A 13,074-nucleotide genomic window follows, 5' to 3' on the forward strand; every position below is an offset into this window, starting at 1 on the left:
TAAGAATATTATATAATTATAATAGCTAATCTGTGAACACTAACATTGAGATAGCATTAAACTTACATGTATATATGCCCATAATTTTTCAGATATATTTGAGATACAGTCTTTTTCATCTATTTTACAGATGAGGAAAGGCACACATAGGTTAAGGAATTTCATATAGTTATGCTGTTGAGGACTGGAGAGGAGATCTGAACCCAGCAAAATAGACTTAAAACTTTAGGCACTAGCCATTTTGGTAGTGTGTCATTATTGTAGTCTTGTTGAATGAATGGCATGTCTCATCTTTAATATTTTGGTTACAGATTGTTATGTGTTTATACTTTTATAAGTAAGAATGTTTATAAGTAAGATTTCTTTTTCAAACAAGGAAAAATAAGTTTCTTAGCAAACTAAATGTTCTGAAAAACTTTCATAATTAACCACAGATTGTTGTTGGTCTTTTGGGGGCCCGCCACCCAGCTCCCAAATAAATCATACATGGAGGCTTATTTTTACTTATAAATGCCCGGCCTTAGCTTGGCTTGTTTCTTGCCAGCTTTCCTTAACTTAAATGATCCCATCTACCTTTTGCCTCTGGGATTTTCCCGTTCTTTTACTTCTGTAAATCTTACTCTTCAAGACTTGCTGTATAGCTGGTGGCTGGCCCCTAGTGTTCTCCTCCTCTGGCTACTCTTCCTTTTTCTCCTCTCAGACTTCTCCTTCTATATATTTTTTCTGCCTGCCAGCCCCACCTATCCTTTCTCTCCTGCCTTGCTATTGGCCATTCAGTTCTTTATTAGACCAGTCAGGTGTTTTAGACAGGCACAGTAACACAGCACAGTAAAAAAAAAATAAAAAAATAAAAAAAAATTGCAACATAAACAAAAGTAATGCCTTAAAATAATATTCTACAATAACAGATATTCAACTATTTACACTTGGAGGGCTTTTGAAAAAATGCTACTGGTTTGAAAGACTATGCGACGTGTATTATGTCTATAGATAGATTTTGTTTGTAGTGTCTTAATTATTCTTTGTTTCTTATTTTTAGTTGAGTGGTGATTTTATGCAATGGCTTCAAGCCACAGATCTTCTCCAGTGCCTCAAGGAAGCAGCAGTGATGGTTTCTTTAAAAAAGAGGTAGATCCAGCAAAACACATTCGACCTGTGCAGTCACTGCCAGATGTATGTCCCCAGGAGCCCACAGGTAATGTTTTTTTGAGGATTTTTCTGATGATTTGTGTTATCATTAAAAGTGTAGTCATATTTCATATACTTAACCTCAAAGGAGTAAATTTTATAATGCTAAAAAAACCCAAACTATAGAGGTGATTGGGAAATTAGGATATAGTTTTTCACAAATTTCCATTAAAGGAGTTAACTGGAAAATTATTGAAAATGGAGGAGCAGATTGAAAGCTATTTAGTTAAAATGTAATACAATCAGTCGTTATTATTTGCAGATTCTGTATTTAAAAATATTCCTATACCCTAAAATGTATTTTAACTCCAATATTAAATATTTTTTGTACTTTGGTAGTATTTGTAGATATGTGCAGAGCAGTAAAAAAAAATAAAAAATAAAAAATTGAGTTGCCTAATACAGGTGTTCCCAACTGCAAGTGCTCAACCTTCTTGTTTCAGCTCCTGGCAACGAATATTCTTTCTTTTTTCTTTTTTTGGTTTTTTTTCCGAGAAAGGGTTTCTCTGTGTAGCTTTGGCACCTTTCCTGGAATTCACTCTGTAGACCAGGCTGGCCTCAAACTCACAAAGATGTGCCTGGCTCTGCCTCCTGAGTGCGTACACCACCACCACTGGCCACCGCTGCCCGGCCCATGAATATTCTTTATGCAGCCTATTTAATGTTATGTATTTTGCTTTTTTGTTGTTAACTTTGTTGGAGGCGTTGTTTAAAATAACCTGTAACATAGTCCTGAGATGCTGTCTAGCATGACTAAACACAGGAAAGTTGTGCTGTGCTTTATGGAGAAAACATGTAGAAAGAAAGCTTCACGCAAGTACTGCTTATAATGTTGACAGTCATGAAATCTACATTGTCATGACTGATGGATAGTAAATAAGTGTCTTTAACCAGAAACATAAGCAAGATAAGGGTATGCGTTTCCTGACTGATGACAATGTTATGACCTGAGGGGCAGTGACCCCAGCAGTGGTAATTCACTATGTGCTAGTTAGGTGCTCAGAGAACTTCTTATAACAAATCTGTAAATAATGAGGATTATTGCATATTATTTTTCCTTTAAGATTAATGCTGTAGCAGCATTGTGTTACCTGATTATAAGCCAAGCAAAGGACATTTAAATGATGAGTGCCTGCTATAATATAATAGGGAAAAAAAAAGGTGTATCTTTAAAAAGAAAAACTGAGGTATTTTTAGTTTTGGGAAAAAGAGAAAAATTGTAATTAAAGAAATTAATTAATGGAAGGATTTTCTATTAATAGATGTATGCTCCCATTTTGGAATTTGTAACCCTCAAATTCTGCATGTCTTTTATTTTTCATTTCTTATTACTTTGATAATTGATACTGGATGATGAGGATTATTTAACCAGGGTGACTTTTATTAATAATTTATCATGGAGAAAAAGTGTGATTGAATATAAAATAGACTATAAGATTTTTAAGAAAATAGAGCCAACTTTACAGAGGTCTTTTGTTTACTTTTGCAGGTGATTCAAATAGTTTATGTGTTGCCCCATCTCTAGTTACAGATCAACATAGATGGACTGTATATCATTCCAAAGTAAATCTCCCAGCAGCATTAAATGATCCTACATTAGCAAAAAGAGAATCCGACTTCTTCACAAAAACATGGGGATTGGACTTTGTGGACACTGAAGTCATACCTTCATTCTACCTCCCACAGATCAGCAAGGAACATTTTATAGCATATCAACAGGAAATCTCTCAGGTAACAGCTAATCTTGAATTTTGTTGTAATCAAGTCAAAAGTAATAGAGTTTTAGTTTGATTCATGTAGATTTTTGAGCAATAAGCTTTGAAGCCATGGTTTGTTTTTTTTTTGGTTTTTTTTTTTTGGTTTTTCGAGACAGGGGTTTCTCCATGTAGTTTTGGTGCCTGTCCTGGATCTTGTTCTGTAGAGCAGCCTGGCCTTGAACTCACAGAGATCCGACTGGCTCTGCCTTCTGAATGTTAGGATTAAAGGCGTGCGCCACCACCGCCTGGCTGGTATTCTTTTTTTTTAATGGTATTTTTTATGTATACAAATTCTGTTGCCTGGGTTGTGTTTCTTTAGATACATTTTAATAGATTTATTTTACTTTGTTTTGTAGTGATTTTTCAGGATTACAAATTTTTATTAGTGTTAAGATTCAGTGGGACCCTACCCTACCTGCCAAGGAGAAATGGCACTATGAGTTTTATAAAGCTCAGTTGATCTGTGAGATTTAGGGAATTAGTAGGTTAGGGTGTGAGAGGGAGAAGCAAGCCAAGTGAGATGGGAGGCAGGGCACATGATGTCTGACTCTGGAAGACTAGGTGTAAGCCAGTCCAGTAGAACATGTCCTGAGTGGGCTTCATGGGCAAGGCTGTCCACTATTCAGAAAATAGCCCTAGGCCTTTGGATTCCAACAAGTGCAACAGTGCCTATTACTGCTTGTGTAGGTGGAAGCAGAGAACTGTGACTGACTTGGAGAGAACAACAGTAAGATAGAGATGGGGTTCCTCCAAAGACTATGAAACTCATCTTGGCTGGCTATGAGCCAGTACTGAATAGCTGTGGAAACAGACAGGTGCATGGATTCATGTGGAGTGAATGCCTCTTATCAGTAATTTGCTTGTTCAGGTGTGCAAGGCCAAAGCAACAATCTGTCAGAGCCCAGCAGAGAACATGCCACTGTTTAGCAGCTGTAAATTCTTCAGAAATTTGTGAGCAGAGTCATATGGAGAGTCCATAAGATGGTTTATACTCTTTAAGGCTCCTGAAGCCAAAATTAGCTGTGAGGAAGAAATAAGAGGCAACATTACTACTATCAAGACTTTTCGGCCGGGCGGTGGTGGCGCACGCCTTTAATCCCAGCACTCGGGAGGCAGAGGCAGGCGGATCTCTGTGAGTTCGAGGCCAGCCTGGTCTCCAAAGAGAGTTCCAGGAAAGGCGCAAAGCTACATAGAGAAACCCTGTCTCGAAAAACCAAAAAAAAAAAAGACTTTTCTGCATCTCAGGAAGCAGAAGGTCACTGCAGCAAGCAAGCATTTGAAACTGGGGACAGTTTCAGGAGATGAACAGCTTTAGAAGAGACTTGTACATGCCGCAGAAACCAGGGTCTAACGGAAGGAGCCAGCCAGTGTGAGAAGATTAGGAAGTAACAGCCAGGCGAAGCTGCAGAAGAAATTTTTTTGGAAAATTGTGGTAGCCCGAGGCCATACTTTTGGAGGTTCTTCCTCTAGTGGAAGTGGTGATGTTGCTGTTGTAAGAACAGAAGAGGGATCCTGAGATAAACCTAACAATGACAGCTTTCTGAAGTCTGGAGCCCGTACCAGTCCAGAGGCTTCCGTACTTGGAAACCCCCAGTCATGGTTTCAGTACCCTGTTGTCTAATTTTCTGTTTTTAACATCCTGACAACTTCTGGATCCAAATCGTTGGCTCCACAGTCTACAGCTGTATAAGCTTATCAGTGAGATGACTATGACCACGAGAACATTCTGCCTGAAGATTTGGCGGGCATGTAGGGTATGCTCTAGCAATACCCTTGTGTATAAACCATTCCTGGTGTGGATCCTATATCCTGACACCTTGGGCTTCTGTTTGTTGACTTTGGAAACAATGAAGATTGCCCACTGAAAGACCTCTGTTCTCTTGGGAATGATTTCCTAAGCTTTCTGTTTCAACCAATCAAGTGTAGTCTGGCATCAGTCATCCTTTCAGGTGAACAGTGTGAAGGGGAAGCTTTGTATGAGTTTGACAGGCCTATTGTGCTGATTAGGTCTGTGGCCAAGACCTCTGCATATGTCCAGACTGGAATCTAAGCTTGGGCAAAGATCTACTTGTATGATACCAATAATAGGAAGATACTTGGTATTGAGCTGGAAATGGTTTGTAAAAGATGCACAATTGAGCTTCATGAAGACATGGAAACAAACAAAACTGTCATAGACATGTTCAAGGACAGAGCCACAGAAACTGATTCCTTTCTTGCCAGCATGGTCACTGAGACCAAAAGAGCTTCATATATCCTACCCTGCCTCAGCTTCCTGTCTCCTTTTCTGGTGATAATAATGAAGATGGTGACTTATTCTGAAATCTGAGCTGTAATTGTTAGAACTGCTTTGTTGTGATTTGTCACAGGATTTGGTGCTAGAAGTGGGGAGTCTGTACAGGAGGAGAGCCCATCGTCCCCTACTACACACACATTTGGCTTCCTGTAGGCCAAATCCATTCTCTCCTTCCATTGGCTTCTAGAGAGCATATGAGGCCAAGGGAGACGCACAGCTTCCCTTTCTTTTACTTATCTGTCTCCTAGTGTTGAACACTGCTGTGGAACTCTGAGGCTTTTCCATGGAAGGCTCCGACCATAAGAACATTATTGCTGCTCTGTGTTTTTTGAGGTTGGGATACTGCCAGGTTTAGGCATCAGTGGTGGTGTCTCTACATTTCTGACTAACCTCAGCAAGTGACTGCAGTTACAGAAAGTGTTTGGTGGACTTCAAAGACCACAGTTGAGCTGGAAGAGAAAGACAAAAATCAACATAAATTTATTAAAATTTGGGGAGGTGGAAAGAGAATATAACTTTCCAGGCTCAATTGCTGATGTTCTGTGGTTTTGAGACAAGGTCTTACTCTGTAGCCCCTAGCTGGCTTGGAACTCACAATATAGACCAGACTGACCTCAAGTCCAGAAATTTGCCGCTTTTGCCTACCAATTGCATTACCACACTGCATTACCACACCTGGTGGGAGACAGGTTTTGAAACAATGTTCCAGCTATTTCTTTATGAACTTGACTTTAAATACAAGTAGAAAAAGGAGAGAGGCAATTTAGGAAATGTTGTAAAATGCCAGTATAGGCCTCCTTCTGCACCCCGGATACTTTGAAAGAAAAAGAACAGGTATAGTTCTGCTTAAATCATTTGGGAGATCTTTGGTGATAAAGTTCTCAAGGGAATATATATATATATATATATATATATATATATATATATATATATATATATAGAGAGAGAGAGAGAGAGAGAGAGAGAGAGAGAGAGAGAGTAGAACTTTCCCCATGTCTCCAGTTGACTACAACAGAGCATCCTACCTTAAGCAGACACCTTTACTGTATCCAAACAAATGTCCAATTCAACATTATTCTTCTTCTCCTCCTCCATCCTTTTCTCTTCTTCCTCCTCTTCTTGTTCTTCCTTCTCTTCCTCCTTCCTTCTTTTCCTTCTTTCTCTTTTCTTCTTTTTGACAGGGTCTCACTCTAGCCCTCGCTGGCCTGGAACCAGCTATATAGATCAGGCTGGCCTCAAACTCATAGAGTGAACTCACAGAAGGCTGCCTGCCTGTACACCCTGAGTACTGAGGTTGATCCATGGCCATCTCAGCTTGCTTCTTTAAATTGTGCTTTCTGAATGCAAGAATTGAATGCTGAATTTGAAATGGCCTATCACTCACTTTTAACTCAGCAAGTAACTATTATTAATATCTCAATTACCAGTTCAGTCTTTAAAAAAGTCAAATGACACAGTGGAAAATATGTATTTATTAATAAATGCTGGCTGTGTGTGTGTGTGTGTGTGTGTGTGTGTACTTCACTGTTTTGCCCAACTGGCCTCAACTGGTCCTTCCACTTCAGCCTCCTTAGTAACTGGGATTATAGAGATGAGCCATTATCCAGCTCAATACATATTTATAGTTTTATAATTACTGCTTTTAATATTTTTAAACATAAGCTTAATTTAAATATAGCTGATTTTATTTCACCTGTTTACATTGTTGATGTTATGGGAATAGGATGAATATGGCTATATTACTGACATTTAATATGTATAATATCTGATTTATAAGCAGTATTCTCAAGTATTTTTGTATAGAACCTACAAATTGCAAGTTGAAATGAATAGGTGCTGCTGTGCATTGTTAGAGAGATAGAAATCTAAATCACTGTCGGAACCGGTGTTGGCAAGGGTCGGGAGCAATAGAAGCTCCCCTTCAGTGCTGGTGGGAGTGCAGAGTGGTGTAGCTGCCTTGCCAAACGAGCTGTAAGTAAGTCACCTACAGAATGCTGCTAGAGCTTTGACCTCTACAGGCTAAGGGTTTCCTTGTCTCCATCTTCCACTCTCCCATGTGTCTTTTTTAATGCCATTCCTGGAAAGGAAAGAAAGTCATTATTTTGATGCTTGGGTAAAAAACCCAGCTAGGCACGTGTAGGCTGCTGAGCTATAGCTCTGTCCCTCAGATCATAGTGATATTTGGTTCCGTTTCTATTTGTATTTAAGTTCAGAGGCTAGTGGTTTTATATTAAGTTTCAGAAGTAATTTGGTATATTTTAATTATGTTGTAAAACATGTGGATGCTTTGAATAATCATATTTCCACATAGCATTGATTATTACTTCATTGTATTTTTATTAGAGAGAGAAGATTCATGAGAGATGTAAGAATATTTGTCCTCCTAAAGATACCTTTGACAGGACTCTTTTACATATTCATGGTATGTATATATATTATTTATAGATAATAAACACAGCTCAACTATTAAAGATCAAATTGTTAACATTGCAACCTTGTTTTCTATAATATCTACAGTTTTTATTTTCAGTAAATTATTTGTGTATTTTTGTGGTGCTAGGGATTGAAACCTGGGCCTTGTGTATGCTAGGCTGTATTTCTAGCTTTTATTTCTAGTAATTAACTTTACAGTTTAAGACCATAATTTTTTTACAAGGTTTCTTAGAGAATGATCATGACTGTGATAATAGTGTAATGCTTCAGTTTTTAAATATTTAATTTCTTGGTGCTTGGTAGATTACTTGTTGCTCAAAAATAAAAGAGTAAGAAAGAGTCTTAGCTCTCAAGGAGTTTAAGGAAATGAACCAATAATTGCAACACCGTATATTAGTCACTTCAGCTTTATAAGATTGCACACACACCCTTTCTTGCTAAGCTTAAGAAAGTGTCCCATAGTTGATGACTATGACCTGTGTTTTAAATTAGCTAGTGTGAAACATTTATGTATTGGGTAGGGTTTATGTGTTTCCTAGAAATGAATATGAACGAACGCACGCACACGCACACACAAGAACAGTGTATACAAAGCCATAGAGTCAAGAGAGAATGAAGCATGTCCAGAGATTTGCAAGCATCTCATATGTTGGTTCTACTAGGAGTAAGAAATGAAGTTAAAGGGGTCAGGTCATAGAGAATTTTGTATGTCATGCTTAGTAATTTTACTCTTTCTAAAGACAGTATCAGACTACAAACTGTTATTAGCCAGGCATGGTTGGATTTATAATTGTACATTTCCTAATGAAAATAGTTAATAAGTTATTATATGGTGGTAAGACTGGAGACGAGAAGATAGTTGGAGCTATTGCAGTAATACAAGTAAGAGCTGAGATGACCCAGTAACAGTGGAAGTAGAGAAGAAATCAGAACAGATAGCTAAGTAGCCTAGGCACAGGTCTTAATGGTCAGTTAGTGTTTGGTAGTGGAACAAGATGAGTCAATGGTAACTCCTATATTTAATGCTTGGGCAGCTGTCTACATGGGGAGTCCAGTTGAGGGAGAGAGGCAGAAAGCATTCTGGAAGAGCTGGAGGCTAGTTGAGCTGCCAGTCTGCAGTGAAAGACAAATCTGATTGAGAACCCAGAGCTCAGGATAGGCTGAAATGTAGGCATGGTGGTTGGTATCAGAGAAACTATAATACGATCGACAGAAGTGTGTAGTTGAATCTGAGGGTGTCGATGGGATCACTTCCATAGGGTGTGAGTAATGAAAGGACCAACGATAACATACTGTGTGAAATGGTCACACTTAAGGGGCAGTTAGAAAATGAGATACTCTTGAAGGAGATTAAAATAACAAGTGGTCAGAGAGAGAGGAGTATCAACAGTGATTTCCACAGTAGAAATGAAAGCTATGGGAGTTTTAGTTAGCTAAGTGACAGTGTCAGAACACTCTCTGCATGCTGAGAAGTCTCCTAGAATTTGACAGATTTTTAGACTGAGCCTTTAGAGCAGAATAGTGGTTACAGAAACCTTGATACTATGTAAGAAGGGTGTACATGGGCAAGAAATGCCGACCATCAGTAGGAATGAGGTAAGGTACTGATTGGTTGATGAGCTCTGAGTGCGTGAGGCAGGAGAGACATTTGCATAATGCTGAACACCTGTGTTTTCCTTACATTTTGCCCCTGAGGTTCCCTTGCTTCGACCCACTCCTGGTTCCAGGTTTTATCCTCTCAGTTTTGTAAATAGAAGAGAATGAGCATATTTCCATGTACAGATAAGAGAATTCATTTAAGGAAAGAGTTTGAAGTTATGGAGAGGCAAGGTGTGTAAAAGCAGACTCACAGAAGAGACATGCAGGTAGAGCCCAAGTGTAGAGAGGCCAGTTTGAGAACAAGAGAGATACGTCACCAGAGATTGGCTTGGCAGGATGAAGACAAAATTTATAGTAGATAAATTTGTAGGTGACATAAACTAAGATGTCAGAGAAGAAAATTAATATGCTATCAAAAATCGGCCTTTGAGCCGGGTGTTGGTGGCGCATGCCTTTAATCCCAGCACTCGGGAGGCGGAGGCAGGCGGATCTCTGTGAGTTCGAGGCCAGCCTGGGCTACCAAGTGAGCTCCAGGAAAGGCGCAAAGCTACACAGAGAAAACCTGTCTCGAAAAACCAAAAAAATAATAAATAAATAAAAAAAATAAAAAAATCGGCCTTTGGTCAAAAATTCAGGATGAAATGGTAGATATTTTAAGTAAAAAAAAATAATATTTCTTGTTGAGCATGGTGACACACAACTATAATCCTAGAACTTGAGAAGCTGAGGCAAGAGACTTGTGAGTTTGAGGGTAGCTTGGGCTGTATAGTAAGTTCCAGACCAACCTGGGCAATGAAGCAAGACCTTGTCTCAGAAAACAAAAGTAATTAACAACAACAATAACAAAGCCCCATCTTTCTATTTTAGAATTTAATATAGTTTTTAAAACCACATAGCTACCATACCTAATTTTACAAAACCTTAATGAAAAGAGCATCAGAAAGATCTGAAATGGCTCCAGCTGTTGTTGCTAACTGGTAAGTTTATTTGCAACGTTTGTCTTGTTCAGTATGGCCTGCTGTAATGGAGATCATAGGTAGATTGAGGGGTACTTGAAGGACAAAACCTAATTTACCTACTTAACCCAGTGTAACATTAAAGTTTTCCAAATATATTTATGAATATAGAATGAAAACAAATATGAAAAATTGTATTTCCCTTTTACTTTTTTTCATAGATAAATCCAGGACAGATCTGGAACAAGTACCTAAGGTAATGAAGCATAAAAATAAGAATTCACTTTTAATATCTAGTCTTTAATTTTGCCTTATAAGAAACTTTCAATTGACTCTTTTTTGACAAGTGAGATTATTTTGCCCTTCTGAGGATGTGTGTGTGTGTGTGTGTGTGTGTGTGTGTATTTATATATTTGTGTATATATGTAATTATTTTTTACTTTAATTTGAAGATTTCTTCAGATAAATGACTCTTACCTCTTTGTTTTTATGTAAAATACTTAATCAGCGTGCACAATATTAGGATTCATTATGGCATTTTGAAACAAAATTTGCTTTTGTTGATTCTCCCCTCCCTTGTTACCCTATCTCCCTGACACTCCCTTGGACCTTCATAGCCTCCTTTTTCTTTTCTTGTACTTATGACCTGTTGACTACCCCATTTCCTTAGCCCCCCTCCCCCCCTTAGTCTTTTTTCTAGTTTCATATGTCTGTCCCTACTTACAGCATTTATGTGTAAACATTACAAGCAAGGATCTGCATATGAGAGAGAGTGTAGTTTTTGTCAGAATTTCTGAGTCTGTTACTTTGCTTAATATACTTTCCAAGTCCATCCATTTTCCTGCAAATTTCATTATTCCACTTTTCATTGTAGTTAAAATTCTCTTGTGTTTATATATTACATACCACATTTCATTATCCCTTTATCTGTTGGTGGAATGTTGGTCCCATTTCCATGCTATTTGTGACTAATTCAGCAATAAACATGGATCTGCAGGTGTCTCTATGGTGGGCGGTTGAGTTCTTTGAGTATTTGCCCAGGAATAGTATAGCCAGGTCATATGGCTAGTTCTGTTTTTAATTTCTGAGAAGACTCCATACTGATTCTTTAATGGCTGCTGGGTTATACTTCCACCACATGAATAAGGGTTTCTTTTTTTCCCATATCTTTGGCAACATTTGTTGTCTTTTTTCTGACTTCTGACTTGGGTGAGTTAGGATCTCAAAGTAGTTTTAATTTGCATTTCTCTGATGGCCAAGGATGTTGAACACTTTCTTAAAGTATTGATTGGTCTGTTGTCTGTCTTTTTTTTTCTCTTTCAAACCATCTATTCATCTAATTATCCTACTCATTATTCAACAGTTTTAGGTTTGGGTATTTAACTTTTGCTCTTCATATATTCTAGATATTTATTTCCTGTCTAAAGTACAGCTGGTGAAGATTTTCTCTCACTCCGTAGTATGTCTCTTCATTCTGCTGACAGTTTCCTTTGCTGTGCAGAAACTTTTTAAATTTCATGTAGTCTTTTTTGTTAATTCTTGGGATTATTTCCAGTATGATTGGAGGTTTGTTCAGAAGGGTCTTTCCTATGTCTAGATCTTAATGTGTGTTCCTTGTTTTCCTGCAGCAGCTTCAGTACTTCAGGGTTTAAATTAATTGACGTACTTTGATTTTGTTCAGTGTGAGTGCTATGGGTCTGTTTTCATTCTTTTGTAGGTGGATGTCCAGTTTCACCTGCACCGTTGGTTGACTAGGTTGTCTTTTGTCCAGTGTACATCTTTGATGACTTAGCTTTGTCAGAAGTTAGGTGGCCGTAGCTGTGTGAGTTTATTTCTTTGTCCTATGTTCTGTTTCATTGGCCCAGATGTCCATTTTGGTGCCGGTACTGTGCTGGCTGTGCCGCTGTGGCTCTGTAGCACCATTGGAGCTCAAATACTCTGATACCTACTGTAAGTGTTCTTTTGCTAAGGGTAACTTTGGCTGTGTGTGCTTTTTTGTGTTTCCATATGAATGTATTTTTTCTTCTAGTATTGTGAAGAGTGTGATTGGAATTTTGATGGGTATTGCATTGGATCTGAGGTTGTTTGTAGTTGTATATCCATTTTCACAGCATTAATTCTGCCAGTCCAGAACAAGGAAGGTCTTTCTTCACCTAGTCTCTTTGACATTTTTCTAGTGCCTTAAAGTTTTCATTGAAAAGATCTTTGACTTTCTTGGTTAGCTTTCTTCCTAGGTACTTAATTTATTTTTTTTTAAGCTATTGTGATTAGGGTCATTTTCCTATTATAATTAATTAATTAATTAATTTTTTATTTTCATTTTTTGAGACAAGCGTTTCTCTGTGGAACAGCCCTGACTGTCCTAGAACTCCCTCTGTAGACCAGGCTGGCCTTGAACTCACAGAGATCCACCTGCCTCTGCCTCCTGAGTGCTGGGATTAAACACATATGCCAGCTTGCCTAGCTACTTTTCCTAATTTCTTTCTCAGCAAGTTTGTTATTGATATTTATGAAAGATAGTGTTTTTGTTGGTTGGTTGGTTGGTTGGTTGGTTGGTTCTGTTGTTGGATTTTGGATTTTGTACTCTGCACCTTCATTGAAAGTGTTTATTCTAAAAGTCTTCTGGTAGCATCTGTAAGTGTTCTTGAGTATAGAATTGTTGTCTGAAAATAGAAATACCATCTTCCTTTCTTAGTTTTATTCCTTTTCTGTCTTTCTTTTGTCTTGGGGACTTAGCTAAGACTTTGAGCACTATATAGAATAAGAGACAGTGGACACCCTTATCTGGCTTCAGATTTTAGGAAATGTTTTCAGTAGTTTCCCATGTAGTATAATGTTGGCTGCA

The 13,074-nt window shown here is 38.1% G+C and overlaps 1 protein-coding gene across 5 annotated transcripts in view; it reads left to right on the forward strand.

Moving 5' to 3' along the window:
• Positions 1-13,074, forward strand: part of Vps54 (VPS54 subunit of GARP complex) — an 86,377-nt gene that overhangs the window by 15,734 nt on the left and 57,569 nt on the right. For 4 of the 5 annotated variants that reach the window (XM_076546050.1, XM_076546051.1, XM_076546052.1 and 1 more), the window contains exons 2-5: positions 1,040-1,195; positions 2,678-2,919; positions 7,585-7,663; positions 10,451-10,485. In XM_076546050.1, coding sequence (XP_076402165.1) covers positions 1,060-1,195; positions 2,678-2,919; positions 7,585-7,663; positions 10,451-10,485 — 492 coding nt within the window. In that variant the 5' untranslated portion in view covers positions 1,040-1,059. The remainder of the gene's footprint in view (positions 1-1,039; positions 1,196-2,677; positions 2,920-7,584; positions 7,664-10,450; positions 10,486-13,074) is intronic. The other variant, XM_076546055.1, reaches the window with a different exon arrangement.

Source organism: Peromyscus maniculatus, chromosome 10 (assembly GCF_049852395.1).
Source record: "Peromyscus maniculatus bairdii isolate BWxNUB_F1_BW_parent chromosome 10, HU_Pman_BW_mat_3.1, whole genome shotgun sequence".
Classification (NCBI taxonomy): Eukaryota; Metazoa; Chordata; class Mammalia; order Rodentia; family Cricetidae; genus Peromyscus; species Peromyscus maniculatus.